Source organism: Muntiacus reevesi, chromosome 5 (genome assembly GCF_963930625.1).
Source record: "Muntiacus reevesi chromosome 5, mMunRee1.1, whole genome shotgun sequence".
NCBI classification, from domain to species: domain Eukaryota; kingdom Metazoa; phylum Chordata; class Mammalia; order Artiodactyla; family Cervidae; genus Muntiacus; species Muntiacus reevesi.
Window position 1 is genome coordinate 86,438,154 of NC_089253.1, and position 20,172 is coordinate 86,458,325.

Genomic DNA, 20,172 nt, shown 5'->3' on the forward strand with positions numbered 1-20,172 from the left:
TGACTCACTGGAAAAGACCCTGAAGCTGGGAAAGACTGAAGGCAGGAGGAGAAGGGGGTGACAGAGGATGAGATGATTGGATGGCATCACCGACTCAATGGACATGAGTTTGAGTAAGCTCCAGGAGTTGGTTATGGACAGGGAATTCTGGCGTGCTACAATCCATGGGGTCACAAAGAGTTGGACACAACTGAGCAACTGAACTGACTGACTGACTGGATTGTAGCCCATCAGGCTCGTTTGTCCTTGGGGATTCTCCAGGCAAGAATAATGGGGTGGGTTGCCATGTCCTCCTTGAGGGGATCTTCCCAACCCAGGGATCAAACCCAGGTCTCCCGCATTGTAGACAGATTCTTTATTGTCTGAGCCACCAGGGAAGCCCCTGAAGGAGACTAGTGCCCTAATGAGAGGAAGAGGAAATCTTGCTTCCTCTCTCTTTCCACCCTATGAGGATACAATGAGAAGTCAGCCATCTGTAGTGCAGAAGCCAGTCTTTTAATGACTTAATCTTGGAAGTGCTATCCCAACATGTCTGCTTTATTCTATTACAAGTGGGTCAAGAAGTCCAGTCTGCACTTAAGGGGAAGGAATTATGAAAAAGTGTGAATACCAGGAGGTGGAGGATCATTGGGGTTATGTAGAGGTTGCTTACCACAGAATCTAAAAATACCCCAGAAAATGACAATGTTTATTATCACAACAAAATTATAAAATACCTAGCAATTAATCTAAGAAAGAACGATAAGACCATCCTGGAGAAAAATTTTAAAAGTCATAAAGGACAGATGAAAAGCTGTTGATAGGGCAAAAACATTTTAAAGAAAATACTTCACCTAAATTAGTACAATTACAATAAAGAGTCCAGTAGAACATTTTAAGACCATGGTAGTTTTTCTTTTCCTAATAGATATGGGAGAGAATAAATATACTCAAGTTAATTTTGAAAAAGAGAAAATCTTGCCATACTAGCCTCAAGACGTTTTATAAAGCTATAATTGTGAAAACTGTATGACTCTCATACTGGAATAGAGAAATAAATAAATGAAACAAAGATAAGAGTCCAGAAAAAGACCCAACTATATGTACAAACTTCATATATGATAAATATGCCACTGTAATTCACTTGGAGAAAAGATAGATTATGTTAAGAAAACCAATTCACATGTAGAGAAAAACAAAGATGAACTCATGCACATCTCTTTAAATCTCTGTGACTAGCAGTCCTACCTGCTGAGAGAAATCACCAACTCTGAATTTTTCTGCCCCATCCATCCTCAAGGAACCCTGGTTCCAGAATCAGAGATGCAGGTAGGAGGGGAAAGGTGAGAAGGAAAGAAACTCTTCAATTTGGATGAGCTGCCAGCTTGCTGACTTTTTGATTTATTTATTCAGTGCCTCTCCCAAGAGCAAATACACATTTTTTTCCCTTTAGTGATCACAGAGGTAACATCTATTTGTAAAAGATTATTTTTGCTAATTCATAACGTTCTGGTAGAACCCCAAACTATAATGGGCCCCTGTCATTGTTTATCAGGGTGTTTATTTTGCTAGGAACTTTACCAACCTGTGATGCTTCGAGTAGCACTATCAAAGAGCGACACCCAGGTTTAAGACTGCTCCCTTTGTCTATTTCAGTTCAGAGTTCTCTCTAGGGTTGGAGGGCATTGAGCATGTTGAGGGCAGATATTAGGATTCTGACTGTGGCTAGCACAGAATGAATCAAGAAAAGAAGCAGGACAGAAAAATAAGCATAATTCTTATTGAATAAGTCTAGAATTTTCTGTGGGAGTTTGAGATAGAAAAGCACCGTGGTCATAGCCTGAAACAGAGGAATCCATCGGTGCACCTGTTCACTGGTAGCATCTCTCAGGATACTGGATGTCAGACATTGACTTGTACTTTTTGCTGCAATCTCTCCTCTCCTTCCTGTCTTTTATTCTTAGTGAAAGAGGGTAAATTACATTAAGTCTACAGCCAAATTGTTTGTGGGAAGATACACTTTATTTTCCCACAAACACAACAAGAACAGTAACATTTGTTGAGTGTTTACTTTTATGTTGAGGACTATTTTAAGTGTATCAAATGCTGTGGCTCATTTAATTCTCATATTGCTCATTCTTATACATAAGAAAACTGTGGCATAGAGGAGGGAAAGTGACCTGTCCAAATCACATAACTAATAAGTGGAAAATCTGCAATTTGAACCCAGGAAGTCTCACAACAGAAGCACACAATCTTAACCATGTTACTAACCTCCCCATCCAGGATATGGGGGATTTTTTCCATTTATTTGAATCTTTGCCATTCTCAGGAAAACTTTTATAGTTTAAAAATATGATTCTATACAACTGCTACTAAGAATTACTTCAGAATACTTTAAGGGTTGTGTTTTGGTTGTACATAAGGTGGAATTCTTAAAATTATGTTTTCTGATTATTAATTATAAACGTACTATTTTTTTTGGCTATGAAGAAATCCATATGTGAATTTAAAATCATGTTAAATCTGCCCACCTGTAAGAGTGAGAACATTGTGCCGTGTTAGGGAAATTAAAATGGAGGAAGTCTTGTTCAGGCTTCAGAAACAGGAGAACAGGTTTCTGACCAGCTCATCACCTGCCTGCCCAGATTCCATGCCTGTCTGCATGCACAGCAAGTAAGGCAGCACTTTAGATAAGAAAGGGAGCAGGTCATGGAATTCTTGAGCCCCTGAGGGTCAACAAAACCCACCCCGGGGCCCAACAATCCTAAAATGCACAAGGTAAAACGAGCATTTAAAAGTTCACTTCAGTTCAGTTACTCAGTCGTGTCTGACTCTGCGACCCCATGGACTGCAGCATACCAGGCCTCCCTGCCCAGCACCAACTCTCAGAGTTTACTCAAACTCATATTCATTGAATCAGTGATGCCATCCAACTGTCTCATCCTCTGTCGTCCCCTTCTCCTCCTGCCTTCAATCTTTCCCAGCATCAAGGTCTTTTCAAATGAGTCAGTTCTTTGCATCAGGTGGCCAAAGTATTGGAGTTTCAGCTTCAGCATCAGTCCTTCCAATGAATATGTAGGACTGATTTTCTTTAGGATGGACTGGTTTGATCTCCTTGGTGTCCAAAGGACTCTCAGGAGTCTTCTCCAATACCACAGTTCAAATGTTACAAAAACCATAGCTACATTTGAAGGTGCAAATTGATGATGGTATCAGTTTGCAACCTGGGGTTATAAGTGGGAGCCCTTGAAACTGCAATTTGGAGTCTCACCCATGGGGTAGACACACTGCCCAGGACCCTTTCCCTATTGGGACTCCAGATTGCTGTTAATGACGGACTTCCCAGCACTGTTCAAGTTTGGATATAGGTCAGCCCAGTTTGGTGATGTATATGCTGTTGTTTTTCTGTATTGTTTCTATCTCTCTTCTTTTAACTATTATATATTGAAATTAAGTCAAATGATTTCTTTTGCTTTTTTTTCCACTTATTTTTATTAGTTGGAGGCTAATTACTTTACAATATTATAGTGGTTTTTGCCCTACATTGACATGAATCAGCCATGGATTTACATGTGTCTCCCATCCTGACCCCCCTCCCACCTCTCTCCCCATCCCATCCCTCTGAGTCTTCCCAGTGCACCAGCCCTGAGCACTTGTCTCATGCATCCAACCTGTGCTGGCAATCTGTTTCACACTTGATAATATACATGTTTCAATGCTATTCTCTCCGATCATCCCACCCTTACCTTCTCCCACAGAGTCCAAAAGTCTATTCTATACATCTGTGTCTCTTTTTCTGTCCTGCATATAGGGTTATCGTTACCATCTTTTAAAATTCCATATATATGTGTCAGTATACTGTATTGGTCTTTATCTTTCTGGCTTACTTTACTCTATATAATGGGCTCCAGTTTCATCCATCTCATTAGAACTGATTCAAATGTATTCTTTTTAATGGCTGAGTAATATTCCATTGTGTATATATACCATAGCTTTCATTTCCATTCATCTGCTGATGGGCATCTAGGTTGCTTCCATGTCCTGGCTATTATAAACAGTGCTGTGATGAACATTGGGGTACATGTGTCTCTTTCAGATCTGGTTTCCTCAGTGTGTATGCCCAGAAGTGGGATTGCTGGGTCACATGGCAGTTCTATTTTCAGTTTTTTAAGAAATCTCCACACTGATCTCCATAGTGGCTGTATTAGTTTGCATTCCCACCAACAGTGTAAGAGGGTTCCCTTTTCTCCACACCCTCTCCATCATTTATTGCTTGTAGCTTTTGGATAGCAGCCATCCTGACTGGCATGTAATGGTACCTCATTGTGGTTTTGATTTGCATTTCTCTGATAATGAATAATGTTGAGCATCTTTTCATGTGTTTGTTAGCCATCTGTATTTCTTCTTTGGAGAAATGTTTGTTTAGTTCTTTGGCCCATTTTTTGATTGTGTCATTTATTTTTCTGGAATTGAGCTTCAGGAGTTGCTTGTATATTTTTGAGATTAATCCTTTGTCTGTTGCTTCATTTGCTCTTATTTTCTCACATTCTGAAGGCTGTCTTTTCACTTTGCTTATAGTTTCCTTTGTTGTGCAAAAGCTTTTAAGTTTAGTTAGGTCCCTTTTGTTTGTTTTTGCGTATTTATTTTTGCTTTTATTTCCAATATTCTGGTAGGTGAGTCATGAGGATCTTGCTGTGATTCATGTCGGAGAGTGTTTTGCCTATTTTCTCCTCTAGGAGTTTTATAGTTTCTGGTCTTACATTTAGATCTTTAATCCATTTTGAGTTTATTTTTGTGTATGGTGTTGGAAAGTGTTCTAGTTTCATTCTTTTACAAGTGGTTGATCAGTTTTCCCAGCACCACTTGTTAAAGAGGTTGTCTTTTTTCCATTGTATATCCTTGCCTCCTTTGTCGAAGATAAGGTGTCCATAGGTTCGTGGATTTATCTCTGGGCTTTCTATTCTGTTCCATTGATCTATATTTCTGTCTTTGTGCCAGTACCATACTGTCTTGATGACTGTGGCTTTGTAGTAGAGCCTGAAGTCAGGCAGGTTGATTCCTCCAGTTCCATTCTTCTTTCTCAACATTGCTTTGGTTATTCGAGGTTTTTTATATTTTCATACAAATTGTGAAATTATTTGTTCTAGTTCTGTGAAAAATACCGTTGGTAGCTTGATAGGGATTGCATTGAATCTATAGATGGCTTTGGGTAGTATACTCATTTTCACAATATTGATTTTTCCAATCCATGAACACGGTATATTTCTCCATCTATTTGTGTCCTCTTTGATTTTTTTCATCAGTGTTTTATAGTTTTCTATATATAGGTCCTTTGTTTCTCTAGGTAGATATATTTCTAAGTATTTTATTCTTTTTGTTGCAATGGTGAGTGGTATTGTTTCCTTAATTTCTCTTTCTGTTTTCTCATTGTTAGTGTATAGGAATGCAAGGGATTTATGTGTGTTAATTTTAAATCCTGCAACTTTACTATATTCATTGATTAGCTGTAGTAATTTTCTGGTAGAGTCTTTAGGGTTTTCTATGTAGAGGATCATGTCGTCTGCAAACAGTGAGAGTTTCACTTCTTCTTTTCCTATCTAGATTCCTTTTATTTCTTTTTCTGCTCTGATTGCTGTGGCCAGCACTTCCAAAAGTATGTTGAATAGTAGTGGTGAGAGTGGGCATCCTTGTGTTGTTCCTGCCTTTAGGGGAAATGCTTTCAATTTTTCACCATTGAGAATAATGTTTGCTGTGGGTTTGTCATATGTAGCTTTTATTATGTTGAGGTATGTTCCTTCTATTGCTGCTTTCTGGAGAGTTTTTATTATAAATGGATGTTGAATTTTGTCAAAGGCTTTTTTCTGCATCTATTGAGATAATCATATTGTTTCTATCTTTCAATTTGTTAATGTGATGTATTACATTGATTAATTTGTGGATATTAAAGAATCCTTGCATTCCTGGAATAAAACCCACTTGGTCATGATGTATGATCTTTTTAATATGTTGTTGGATTCTGTTTGCTAGAATTTTGTTAAGGATTTTTGCGTCTATTTTCATCAGTGATATTGGCCTGTAGTTTTCTTTTTTATGTGTGGCATTTTTGTCTGGTTTTGGTATTAGGGTGATGGTGGCCTCATAATATGAGTTTGGAAGTTTTCCTTCCTCTGCAATTTTCTGGAAGAGTTTGAGTAAGATAGGTGTTAGCTCTTCTATAAATATTTAGTAGAATTCAGCTGTGAAGCTATCTGGTCCTGGGCTTTTGTTTGCTAGAAGGTTTCTGATTACAGTTTCGATTTCCGTGGTTGTGATGGGTCTGTTAAGGCCTTCTGTTTCTTACTGGTTCAGTTTTGGAAAGTTATACTTTTCTAAGAATTTTTCCATTTCTTCCAGGTTGTCCATTTTATTGGCATATAGCTACTGGTAGTAGTCTCTTATGATCTTTTGTATTTCAGTGTTGTCTGTTGTGATCTCTCCATTTTCATTTCTAATTTTGTTGATTTGGTTCTTCTCCCTTTGTTTCTTGATGAGTCTGGCTAATGGTTTGTTGATTTTATTTATCTTCCCAAAAAAACAGCTTTTAGCTTTGTTGATTTTTGCTATGGTCTCTCTCTCTCTCTTTTATTTTTGCATTTATTTCTGCCCTAATTTTTAAGATTTCTTTCCTTCTACTAACCCTGGGGTTCTTCATTTCTTCCTTCTCTAGTTGCTTTAGGTATAGAGTTAAGTTACTTATTCGACTTTTTTTCCTGTTTCTTGAGGTAAACCTGTAATGCTATGAACCTTCCCCTTAGCACTGCTTTTACAGTGTCCCATAGGTTTTGGGTTGTTGTGTTTTCATTTTCATTCATTTCTATGCATGTTTTTATTTCTTTTTTGATTTCTTCTATGATTTGTTGGTTATTCAGAAGCGTGTTATTTAGCCTCCATATGTTTGAATTTTAATAGTTTTTTTCCCTGTAATTGACATCTAATCTTACTGCATTGTGGTCAGAGAAGATGACTGAAATGATTTCAATTTTTTTGAACTTCCCAAGGCTAGATTTATGGCCCAGGATGTGATCTACTCTGGAGAAGGTTCCGTGTGCACTTGAGAAAAAGGTGAAATTGATTGTTTTGGGGTGAAATGTCCTATAGATAGATATCAATTAGGTCTAGCTGGTCCATTGTGTCATTTAAAGTTTGTGTTTCCTTGTTAATTTACTGTTTAGTTGATCTGTCCATTGGTGTGAGTGGGGTATTAAAGTCACCCACTATTATTGTGTTATTGTTAATTTCCCCTTTCATACTTGTTAGCAATTGCCTTATATATTGCAATGCTCCTATGTTGGGTGCATATATATTTATAATTGTTATATCTTCTTCTTGGATTGAACCTTTGATCATTATGTAGTGTCCTTTTTTGTCTCTTTTCACAGCCTTTATTTTAAAGTCTGTTTTATCTGATATGAGTATTGCAACTCCTGCTTTCTTTTGGTCTCCATTTGCATGAAATATTTTTTTCCAGCCCTTCATTTTCAGTCTGTATATGTCCCTTGCTTTGAGGTGGGTCTCTTGTAGACAGCATATATAGGGGTCTTGCTTTCGTATCCATTCAGCCAGTCTTTGTCTTTTGATTGGGGCATTCAACCCATTTACATTTAAAGTAGTTATTGATAAGTATGGTCCCATTGCCATTTGCTTTGTTGTTTTGGGTTTGCATTCATACAACCTTTCTGTGTTTCCTGTCTAGAGCATTAGCTGTCCTTTAGCATTAGTTGAAGAGCTGGTTTGGTGGTGCTGAATTCTCTCAGCTTTTGCTTGTCTGTAAAGTTTTTTAATTATCCTTCATATCTGAATGAGATCCTTGCTGGGTACAGTAATCTGGGTTGTAGGTTATTCTCTTTCATTACTTTAAGTATGTCCTGCCATTCCCTTCTGGCCTGAAGAGTTTCTATTGAAAGATCAGCTGTTATCCTTATGGGAATCCCCTTGTGTGTTATATGTTGTTTCTCCCTTGCTGCTTTTAATATTTGTTCTTTGTGTTTGATCTTTGTTAATTTGATTAATATGTGTCTTGAGGTGTTTCATCTTGGGTTTATCCTGTTTGGGACTCTCTGGGTTTCTTGGACTTGTGTGACTATTTCCTCCCCCATTTTAGGGAAGTTTTCAGCTACTATCTCTTCAAATATTTTCTCATGGCCTTTCTTTTTGTCTTCTTCTTCTAGGACTCCTATGATTCGAATGTTGGGGCATTTCACATTGTCCCAGAGGTCCCTGAGGTTGTCCTCATTTCTTTTAATTCTTTTTCCTTTTTCCTCTCTGCTTCATTTATTTCCACCATTCTATCTTCTACCTCACCTACCCTATCTTCTGCCTCTGTTATTCTACTATTGGTTCCCTCCAGAGTTTTTTGATCTCATTTAATTGCATTATTTATTTTTAATTAACTCTCTCTTATTTCTTCTAGGTCCTTGTTAAACATTTCTTGCATCTTCTCAATTCTTGTCTCCAGGCTATTTATCTGTAACTCCATTTTGTTTTCAAGATTTTGGATCATTTTTGTTATCATTATTCTAAATTCTTTTTCAGGTAGATTCCCTTTCTCCTCCTCTTTTGTTTGGCTTGGTGGGCCTTTTTCATGTTCCTTTACCTGCTGGGTGTTTCTCTGCCTTTTCATCTTATTTAGAGTGCTGTGTTTTGGGTGGCCTTTCTGTATTTGGTAGTCTGTGGTTCCTTTTTATTATGGAGGTTTCTCCCAGTGGGTGGGGTTGGACGATTGGCTTGTCAAGGTTTCCTGGTTAGGGAAGCTTGTGTTGGTGTTCTGGTGGGTGGAGCTGGATTTCTTCTCTCTGGAGTGTAATGGAGTGTCCAGTAGTGAGTTTTGAGATGTGTCTATGGGTTTGGTGTGACTTTGGGCCTGTATATTGACACTCAGGGCTATATTCCTGCTTTGCTGGAGAATTTGTGTGGTATGTCTTGCTCTGGAACTTATTGGCTTTTGGGTGGTGGTTGGTTTCAGTGTAGGTATGGAGGCTTTTGGATAATCTCTTATTACTTAATGTGCCCTGTAGTCGGGAATTCTCTGGTGTTCTCAGGTTTTGGGCTTAAGCCTCTTGCCTCTGGATTTCAGTCTTATTCTTCCAGTAGCCTCAAGACTTCTCCATCCATACAGCACTGATAATAAAACTTCTAGCTTAATGGTGAAAAGATTCTCCACAGTGAGGGACACCCAGAGAGGTTCACAGAGTTACATGAAGAAGAGGAGAGGGAGGAAGGAGATAGAGGTGAGAAGGAGGAGAAAAGGGGGGATTCAAGAGAAGAGAGACAGATCTAGGCAGTACTCTGTTCCCTAATTGTTCTCTGCAGTCCAGAACACCCACATAGATTCACAGAATTGGATTGAGAAGAGAAGGGGTAGGGAGGAAATAGAGGTGATCTGGGGGAGAAAAGGAGAGTCAAAAGGGGGAGAGAGTAATCAAACCAGTAATCACATTCCTGAGTAAAAATGGGTACTGAAGGTTGGATTCTTAAATGTCCAAAACTTATATCAAATACTGAGAAACGAAGATTACAAATCTAGAGGTTAGACTCTTAAAAATACAATATTAAAAAAAACAAAAACACAAAAAATTTAAGAAATATATATGAAGTATGCTTTAAAAATAGGGTCCCCCCCTATTTTTTTGCAAGGTTATAGTGGGTTATAAAAATGAAAATTAAGGAGTAATAGAGGAGTAATAGAGGACTTTAAAAAAAAAGAAAAAAGCTTTTTTAATAAAAAAATTAATAGTAAAAATATATATAGGAATTTCTCTGGAGCTGTTGTGGGCAGTGTGTGTTCAGTTCAGTTTCAGAGAGCTCCTTGTTCCAGTTTACACTTCTCGATATCTATAGGCCCCTTCCAGTGTAGTCAGTGTTAACGACAGGGATTTTAATCTGTTGCACCTATCACTTCTAAAGCAGTTCCCTTCATTTATTTGGCTTCTGCTTGCAGGTCTCTACAGTGTCTAATTTCAGCCCTGACACAAGTGGGTGGAAGTGGTCTCTTGTTTAGGTTCGCTTGTACAGTCATGCTGTGGGGAGGGAGGGGAACTGCAGACAAATGTCACTGGCCTGTGTGGGGAGCACTCGCAGTGTTCCGGCCACTCTGGGTTTGCCCCCACTCATGGCGTGTGTGCTTTCCCCCATCTACACTGCTCAGGCTCCAGGCTGCTCTACAGGGAGCAGGCCCTGAGTTGCGTGCACTTCCCAGGCCTAAGCTGCTCAGGTTCAGGTTCTCAGGTACTCCACAAAGGCGCAGACTCGGTTGGGGCTGCATTTTGTGCCTTCCCATCCAAGCAGCTCAGGCAGCCACGAGCTTGATGAGCACACTCTCCTCAGGTGCAGCGACTTCTCCCCTCCCAGTCCCTGCCTCAGTTTCCAGGCGCGCCGGTCGGGTATGCCAGTCGGGTGTGCCTTGTGTCTCTTCTGGGGAGCTGATCTCTGACTGTGACCCTCCCGGCAGATGTCAACCATCCGGAATCTCAGGAAGTCTTTGGTTAGAAACTGGAATCCTGTTTGCAGTTTGGTAGGGGATGCCGTCTCTGGGGCCGAGTTTTCCCATTTCCCCTCCCCCCTGCCGCCTGCCTTCTGTGGGGGATGGGCCAGTCCGCAGTCTCCTTTGTTCTGCAAATGGCTGGCAGTGCCTTCGGTTAGGGCTTTTTGCAGGTTAATTCTCTCTTTCTCTTGCTATCCCACAGTTTAAGTTGCTATCTCACATTAGCTCCCTCCAATTGCCCTCAGGGCATTCAGGCCCGGGTCCTTGCCCTAAGCAATGTCGCCCGCTCCTCTCCTTTCCGCCCCCACTTGCTGGTGGTGGATGCAGGTGTCTCAGGTACTTTTCCACTGGGAGTTGCTTTTAGGCATGTAATCTGTGGGTTTTGTTTATTTTTCCTCCCGGTTAGTTTGCCCTCTGAGATTTGAAAACATTCCCCAGACTTGCCTGTGAGAGGGTTTCCTGGTGTTTGGAAACTTCCTCTATTAGGACTCCCTTCCCGGGACAGATCTCCATCCCTAGCTCTTTTGTCTCTCTTTTTATCTTTTATATTTTGTCCTACCTACTTTCAAAGATGATGGGCTGCTTTTCTGGGTGCCTGATGTCCTCTGCTAGTGATCAGAACTTGTTTTGTGGAGTTTGCTCAGCATTTAAATGATCTTTCGATGAATTTGTTGGGGAGAAAGTGGTCTCCCTGTCCTATTCCTCCGCCATCTTCGGTTTTGTTGTTGTTGTTCAGTCGTGTCTTCCTTTTTGCGACCCCATGGACTGCAACACACCAGACTCCTCTGTCCTCCACTCTCTCCTGGAGTTTGCTCAGATTCATGTCCATTGAGTCAGTGATGCTGTCTAACCATCTCATCCTCTACCATCCTCTTCTCCTTTTGCCTTCCATCTTTCCCAGCATCCGGGTCTTTTCCAATGAACCAACTCTTCACATGAGGTGGTCGAAGTATTGGCGCTTCAGCATCATTCCTTCCAATGAATATTCAGCATTGATTCCTTTAGGATTGATTGGTTGATCTCCTTGCAGGGACTCTCAAGAGTCTTCTCCAGCATCACAATTTGAAAGTATTAATTCTTCAACTCAGCCTTCTTTATGACCCAATTCTCACATCTGTACATGACTGCTAGAAAAACCATATCTTTGACTATATGGACCTTTGTTGGCAAAGTAATGTCTCTGCTTTTTAATATGCTGCTAGGTTTGTGATCGATTTCCTTCAAAGGAGCAAGGGTTTTTTTGTTGTTGTTGTTTGTTTGTTTGTTTTTTTAAATTTCATGGCTGCAATCACTGTCTGCAGTGATTTTGGAGCTCAAGAAAATAAAATCTGTCACTGTTTCCACTTTTTCCCTTTCTATTTGCCACAAAGTGATGGGACTGGATGCCATGGTCTTAGTTTTTGAATGTTGAGTTCTAAGCCAGCTCTTTCACTCTCCTCTTTCACCCTCACCAAGAGGCTCTTTAGTTCCTTTTCACTTTCTGTCATTAGAATGGTATCATTTGCATATCTGAGGTTATTGATATTTCTCCTGGAAATCTTGATTCCACCTTATGATTCATCCAGCCCGGGATTTTGCATGATGTATTCTGCATATAAGGTGACAATATACAGGCTTGTCATACTCCTTTCCCAATTTTGAGTCAGTTGTTCCATGTCTGGTTTTAACTATTACTTCTTGACCTGTATGCAGGTTTCTCAGGAAGCAGATAAAGTGGTCTGGTATTCCAATCTCTTTAAGGATTTTCCAATTGGTTGTAATTCACACAGTCAAAAGCTTTAGGGTAGTCAATGAAGCAGAAATAGATGTTTTTCTGAAACTCCCTTGCTTTTTCCATGATCCAACAAATGTTGACAACCATAACAGAGGTAGCAAACAGATATGCCTAAGGGGCCCAGGAAGGCCATTTCTCACAGTGAGGTTCATGGGAAACACAGTGGAGGCTTGTTGCAAGCCAGGCAGCCTGGCATACCCATGTCCTGTCCCTGAGAGCTGCAGCAGATATGCCTAAAGGGCCCAGGAAGGCCATTTCTCACAGTGAGATTCATGGGAAACACAGTGGAGGGTTGTTGCAAGCCAGGCAGCCTGGCATACCCATGTCCTGTCCCTGAGAGCTGCAGCAGATATGCCTAAAGGGCCCAGGAAGGCCATTTCTCACATTGAAGTTCTTGGGAAACACAGTGGAGGGTTGTTGCAAGCCAGGCAGCCTGGCATACCCATGTCCTGTCCCTGAGAGCTGCAGCAGTGGCCCTACTCCAGCTGATTGGATTTGCAGACAGGGCCTCCAGACTGTCCAATATTCTAGTGTTTCAAAACCTAATATGACTATAACATATATGGACTATCCCAATGTTTCTGAATGGCCTACACAACAAAAATTTATTTTCTCAGTTCTAGATGATAGAAGTCCATGATCAAAGTGTTGGTAGGGCTGGTTTCTCCTGAGTCCTCTTTTCTTGATTTTACAGATAACCACCTTCTTGTTGCATACTCACTTGGCCTTTTCTCTATACACATGCATCCCTTCTGTCTCTACCACTTCTTCTTCTTTCTTTTTCAAAAAATATTTGTTTATTTATTTTTGGCTATGCTGGGTCCTCGTCAGTGCATGGGCTTTCTCTAGTTGTAGACAGCACGGGCTTCTCATTGCAGTGGCTTCTCTCACTGTAGAGCATGGGCTCTATGGCATGTGGCTTCAGTAGTTGCAGCTCTCGGGCTTAGTTGCCCCATGGCATGTGGGATCTTCCTAGAGCAAGAATGGAATATGTGTCCCCTGCATTGCAAGGCAGATTCTCAACCACTGGACCACCAGGGCAACCCTCTACTTCTTCTTATAAGGACATTCATCATGTTGGATTAGGGTCCCACTCAGATGACCTCATTTAACCTTAATTACACTTTAAAGGCATTATCTCCAAATACAATTACATTGGGGGTTGGGGTTCGGTGCTTACACTTTGGAAGAACACTATTCAGTCCATAACAGCAGTCCACTGTGAGTCTCAACAGTAATCTTTTACCTCAGGCTTCAGTGGTTGGTTTATCTTGTGTTACTGAAAGTATCATAATGCCCACTGCTTTTCTGGCCTGAGTTCTAGGTGCAGCAAAACACCTGATGAGTGCCTGCATTATGGACCATCTCTTTTTTTTTTGAGGAGGACAATAAATAGAAATAAACAACATTGTAAGGCACAAGGAAAGCAAGTCTGAGGGCTCTGTGAGGCATATGGGCCACTGGTTTGCAATCTGATCTATTAGAGAGTATAGAGTAGGCAGGCAGGTTTGTAACCTGTAAACTATGGTGCTTTGCTGTGTCAGGGTAAATAGTACTTGGGTGTGGGGGGTGATTCCCTCCTGCCAAAGGTAAGACACAGAAGTGACTTCTCTGGCCATGACTTGGTGCTTTTGCCCCACAGGTCACTCTCCTTGTAGCTGAACAATGGCCGGAGCCCACAGCGCTGCGCTGACATTACACGCTCTCTCAGGGCCTGAGGACAAGGAGCCCACCCTACCAACCTTTCGGGGAGCAGGGCAGCAGCGATTGGGGTTTTGAAAGCTTTCATCAGAAAGTTGTGGGCGGAAACTTCCCGGGGGTTTGCTCTGAGCTTCTTGAGGCTTCTCAGGTTTAGATGCAGAGTGAGTGGGTGTCTCTTTGAGAAGCCGAAAGAGAGAACGAAAGAGAGGTGTTTCCCTTGGTTCTGGAAACTCTATAAAGAGAGAACCGGCTTCCTTCTCTTGAGCAGTCAGAAATTGGGCCTCTGCACGACTGAGGAAGAGGAAAACGCTTGGCTGGAGGCTGGCCTGAGGCATTGGATGCCATGCAGCAGCCCTTGAATTATCCATACCCCCCAATCTTCTGGGTGGACAGCAGTGCCAGCTCCCCTTGGGCCTCTCCAGGGTCTGTCTTCCCCTGTCCGTCCTCAGCGCCAGGAAGGCCGGGGCAACGGAGGCCACCCCCACCGCCACCGCCACCCCTGCCTCCGCTACCGCCGCCACCTCTGAAGAAGAGGAGGGACCACAACACAGGCCTGTGTCTCCTTGTGATGTTTTTCATGGTTCTGGTGGCCCTGGTTGGATTGGGGCTGGGGATATTTCAGCTCTTCCATCTACAGAAGGAGTTGGCCGAACTCAGAGAGGTAAGCTGCCTGGGGGGTTGCCAGTGCCCTGAAGGTGCGGGAGTGGGGGATGGGGTGAAACTGCCCTGCTGCAGTGCCGGAGGAGGGCGGCAGGAATCCACATGGACCACACTTGGCTTGCAGCCTACTTACTTCTCAATCCTTGCTTCCTGTCTTAGAAGTGAATCACGCTAGCCATCCTATTCCACCTCCAGAGAAATGGGGGCTCAAATGGGTGGAAGGAATATTTTCTGTCTTGGGAGGGATCATGATCAAATTAGGCCTGGCAGTTAAGAGTTCTTCTTTCTCAGTTGGCTGATCATCTGAGAAAGGAAGAACTCTACTACCTACCTCATACTTGATTCAAGAAAGAAAAGGAACTTGGCATCTGAGAAGTGAATTTGTTCAAATGCACAAACTAAATTTCCTTGAAAGTGCTTAAAAGTATTAGAACTATTTCAAATCACAAAACTGAGGCATGGATAGGTGCAACTGCTTAGCTAGAGTCTGAGTTAGGAGAGGTTCTGGGTGCTTAGATCCCCTTTCCAGTGCTTAGTTTATTTGACAATTCTTCTTCCTTTGCTTAAAGAACTTCATAATTATTATATATCTTTTCTCTTTTGCCAGTCCACCAGCCAAAGGCATACAGCATCATCTTTGGAGAAGCAAATAGGTGAGTTTTTTTATGCCTGCACATTGAGTTTCTAAAAACAGTCCTCAGCCCCAAACCATGGTGAAGGAGTACCTTGAATTCCATCTTATTCTTGGGCATATATAGACTATGGAAGAGAAATCCTAACCATTTCTGAAATCTCTCGTCATTTTGGTTCTTGAAGCTGCCCTAAAATATGAAGTGAGTTTAACTGTTCAAAATTAGTTTAGTTAAGTATCACAAAAAAATTCAAAACTAATTTCTACTTGAATTTGGAAAGAGAAACACACGTATACAACCCTGGACCTTTGCCCCCCAAGCAGCTGGCTCTAGGCCTGCCCCCTTCCTCAGGCCTCCTGATTCCCATGCACAGGACGATGGCTATAGCTCCTCAGGAGAGAAGGGGAGGTGCAGGCAGACACAGCTGTTGCTGGGAAAGAGCCTTGCTCTCCTATTTAAACTCTATAAGAGATTACTTAAGAGTCAGACCTGATTTAAAATTTTAATAGGTTATATTTCAGCTTTTAAAGAGTGGGCAACCAGTCATCCAGATTAGGGTGATTCTTTTGCAGCCGCTGGAAAGCTTGGAGGAAAATGTTAAGCATTTTTCAGAGGGTGGTCCCACTTCACTCAGAGACAATCATGTACTACTTTTGATAATAAAGGGAAATCCTCTGTGTGAGATCCAGGACAGGAAGATGACAATGTTGAACATCGGCCTCCTAAAGTTTCAGGACATAGTTCCGGAAACTGTGGATTTAGAATACTCATTAAACTAAGATGGAAAGGAGCTTAGAGAACATCCGGTCCGGTCATCTCATCTTTCAGAAGAGAAACAAAACACCAGATGGGTTAGTAATGTGCCCAAGACCTCTGCTATGGAATGGGGCTGAGAAGGAACTCAGGCTCCTGATGCCTTGTCACCTCCAGCTCTAACCAGTAGGTGCTCTGGCCCTGTGACACAGGGAAACTCCTACTCCTATCTGTCTCTGATGGCCATGGAATGAGAAATAAAGACGACAGACAGGATGCCTCTGCAAAGACAATAAGTAAATCTCATCCTTAGAAATTGGGAAGAAGAGAGAAGACAGCACTGGTCATCTAGTCAGGGAAGCCTGCTCCAAATTCTCAGGCTGTGCCTGAGAAACCCAAGTCACCCTATTTCCCTGGAAGGTAGGCTCTTGTAGGAGCTATTGGTAGGGTCCTCTGGTTTCTAGTTCTGGGTATGAACCTGTAAAGAGAAATTCCAGGTGTACCCAAGCAGAGTACAAATGTTTGTTAGAAGAATAAAGCTTCTGGAGGATTTCTAAAATGAAATAGCTTTGAAGATCAGTGGAATGTGGCCGGTAAAATGGGCACCAAATTACTCATCTTTCAACACTCTCTAGAGTCCTTTTAGTGATTAAAAATCAAGTTAACAGATGAGTCAGGTCAACCTTTCCCACTAAAAGTATTAAGTGTCTTCTTTAGACCAAACCACATGGGCCAGAAATTGGTGTGTTATCACACAGAAATCAAATTAGCAACTGTACTAATGAGATAAGAGATGCAAGTTTTAAAAAGGGGGATACCTAGGTTGACCCATTTAATTAGTGAAGTTTAAAAAAATAAAGCCCAGTTGGCAAAAAATGTGAGTGAAAAGGGTCTGCTTAGTGACAGTCAGTGGGCATGTCAATTGCTATACCTTCTCTAAAGAGCAGTTGGGAAAAATATATCAAAGGATTAATAATGTTAATTTACCTTGTAATCTCATCACTAAAGCTATCTAAAGAAAATAAAATGTGCCTGAAAATTTATAATAAGGATGTTCACCACTTGCTTGTAAGACTATTTCTAATAAACCATTTAGGAGAAAGTTAAATGCCACTCAATAGGAAATTAGTTAAACACATTACAGTGTATTCACACAAGAGCATAATATGCAGCAACTAAAACTGTATACTAGAAGGACATTGAATGTCATAGAGATTGTGTAGTCCATATTGTGAGATAAAAAGACAAGTTGTAAAACATTGTGTTTAGTTTAATATTCACTCTTTAAATACATATACATATTTTCATCTTCTTAGTAAGCATCTAGAAGGACTTATACTCCAACAGGTTAACTGGGAGGTACTTACTACTGTAGATTATTTAAACTTTCTTATTTGGTTCTCTGTCATTTTTCTACAGTTAACTCATTGACTCTTTTATTCATTCACAAATGTTCTTGGAGTGCTTCCTGGATGCCAGGCTGGGTGTGGGTTAGTGGGTGATGATAGAACAAGAGAGACAAGGGGTCTGCTCTCATGGAGCTCTTAGCAGGCTAGAGAAGATAAACAAAAGTAAGCAAACAGACAACATACTTTCAAGCTGTGCTAAATGCAACCTAAGACAGAGTGGTCTGGAAAGTCCCCTCTAAGGAGGTGTTGTTAACGTGGGTGTGTGTATGTGTGTAGGTGGGGTGGGAGGCTGGGATAAGCAGTCCAGCACTGAGAATGGCATGTGCAAAGACCCTGGGGCAGGAAACAGTCATCACCAAAAGTGTAGGGTATATTTCTACTTATTTATTCCAGCATTTATCCAGCAGGTATTTTTATTGAGTACCTTCCATGAGACCAACACTGTGAGGGATATAAAGATAGACAACATGTGGTTCTCTGTTCCATTTCCTGTCAGTTCGTGGCTGAATGCCAGATAGCTGCACAGATGGTTTGTGGTATAGGAATGTAGAAGAGACTCAGTTTTGCCTTTCCTGTTCACTAACACCTCATTCATGGTGTGTGGTCTGGGCAGCTACAGAGGGAATGACTGCTCACATCATAGTCTCAGTTGATTGGAGCATCCGCACACCATATGGAGTTTTACAGACTAACCATGAGGAGCTTGCTAGGGATGAGCACTCGTCTATGCAACTTTCTTCAAAGGCCAAGTTAGCTGAATTCATTAGCCAAATGGTAGTGCTGTTCCACTGAAATATCTCAAGTCGGAGAAATAGTATTTATATTGAGAACTGTTGTCTATTTTAAATCTTTCAGTTTAATTTAGCAAACATGTACTGATCACATGCCCTGGGTTAGAAACGGAGCTAATTACTCTGGTAGATTAAACATATAGTAAGGAATTTGTCATTTATTTAGAGGAATAAGACGAGTCATATAGTTGCCATAAAAAAAAAAAGGCAAGTCAGAACTGACATGAGGGTGAAGACAGAGTGCTTCAAGGTTTCAAAGGAAGGAAAAGTCATATTTGATTAGAAAGGCTTGGGAAGGTTTTCCAGGAAAAGAGATATTTTAGATGGTGTTTGTAGTGTCCATAGGAATTTGACACAGAGTTGTTTGGGAGGGCATTCCAGGCAGGAAGAACAGCGTGGACAAAAGCACAGAGGCAGGGAGGCTGGGTGTGCTCAGAACTGTTGTTTGGCAATGTTCAGTGTGGGTGAGTAAGCCAGAGAAGGCTGGACAGATGGGCAGAGAGCATGTGGTGGGGAACACCTGTATGCAATTACATGTTTAATGAGGAGTCATTTGAGGTGTTTGAGACCTTAGAGTAATCGGGGGCCAACTGTAGAATGCCACTGGGGAAGACGAGGTGGCCTGTACGTTAGCAGTCTTCTTCAACCTTTGTCCTTGTAGTCCTGAGGGCAGCAGAGCCAGGGATGAAAGAGCCCTGGATTTGGACTCAGGAGACCTGAGTGTTGGTCCCACTCTGACACTGAGTTAGCGGGTCTTCTTGGACAAGTCACCCAACTTTCAAACTCATTTTGCCATCTGTAAGATGGGACAGTAATCTCTACCTCAAAGGATTGTTGGGAGTTATACATGCAATAACTTATATGGCAGGTCTTTATAAACCAATCTTTATATTGTTTTGTAGTATATTATAATTTATGCATGTCTATCTTAATTTGACTCCTTTTTACCTCTCTGTTTCTGAAATAAAGGCTGCTGTAAGTCCTACAGTTTGGACTTGAATGATTAGTGTATGTTAGACTGTTGCCATTTATGATTATAAAAAATATCTTTTATTTAAATGCCCTGTTTAGAGTCCCACAAAAAAGAATAGTAATTATGTCACTTTTACATGTATTTTTCATCTCTCTATAATACAGGTCATCCCAGTCCACCCTCTGAGAAAAAGGAACTGAAAAAAGCGGCTCATTTAACAGGTCTGTATCTGGAGGGCCGTCCTGGGAAAGTCTTTGGCAGAAAGCAGAGTAGCTGGTTGCTTTCCATGACTGTGCTCTGAGGGAGCTGATACTTTCCAGTGACAGTATTTGAAACCCAAAAGTAGTCACATCTTTCTAGTTACGTCAACACCACACACACACACAGGGTGGTTCTGCTCTAGGCAAGGCCCTGCTCGAAACTGGAGAAATGGAGCTGCTTATGACATGATCCCTGCTCATAAGGAGCTCACTCTCTTCACTCACTCCAAGGACCGTTAGGGAATTTGGGACACAGGTCCAAGAGGTGAGAGCTGGGGAGATGGTGAGCAGTGAATTATTTCAATATGTGTTGCCCTGGTTTTCTGGAAGAGTTTTACTCTGCTTTGTCCATGAGCTGAAATAGGAGAAGGGAGGCCGGGTCCTGGCACACATGATTGTGCAATGGAGTGACATGACTGGATAGCAAGATAGTAAGTGAAGTCCACCAGTATCTGCAAGGTGGATGAGTATCACAGAAACGGGCATGCTGCTGTCCCTGAAACTATGTCAGCAGAGGCTATAAAATGATCCAGTTTAGATCAACAGATATTTCTTGAGCACGTGCTGTGTGCCAAACCTGGGGCACATGGAGGTGGATCACACACGGCTCCTGCCTTCAAGAAGCTTACAATCTAATAGGGAAAGACAGGTATGAAAGCAGTATTTCCAGCATTCTCTGCTTGAAGTAGGTATGTATACCATGCTGTGTGGATACACA

The 20,172-nt window shown here is 41.5% G+C and overlaps 1 protein-coding gene across 3 annotated transcripts in view; it reads left to right on the forward strand.

Annotated features, from left to right (window-relative positions):
- The window catches only part of FASLG (Fas ligand), a 54,372-nt gene that overhangs the window by 30,406 nt on the left and 3,794 nt on the right, over positions 1-20,172 (forward strand). For 2 of the 3 annotated variants that reach the window (XM_065936780.1, XM_065936781.1), the window contains exons 2-4: positions 13,918-14,637; positions 15,244-15,289; positions 19,359-19,415. In XM_065936780.1, coding sequence (XP_065792852.1) covers positions 14,320-14,637; positions 15,244-15,289; positions 19,359-19,415 — 421 coding nt within the window. In that variant the 5' untranslated portion in view covers positions 13,918-14,319. Of the gene's footprint in view, positions 1-13,870; positions 14,638-15,243; positions 15,290-19,358; positions 19,416-20,172 lie in introns of those variants that run through there. The other variant, XM_065936782.1, reaches the window with a different exon arrangement.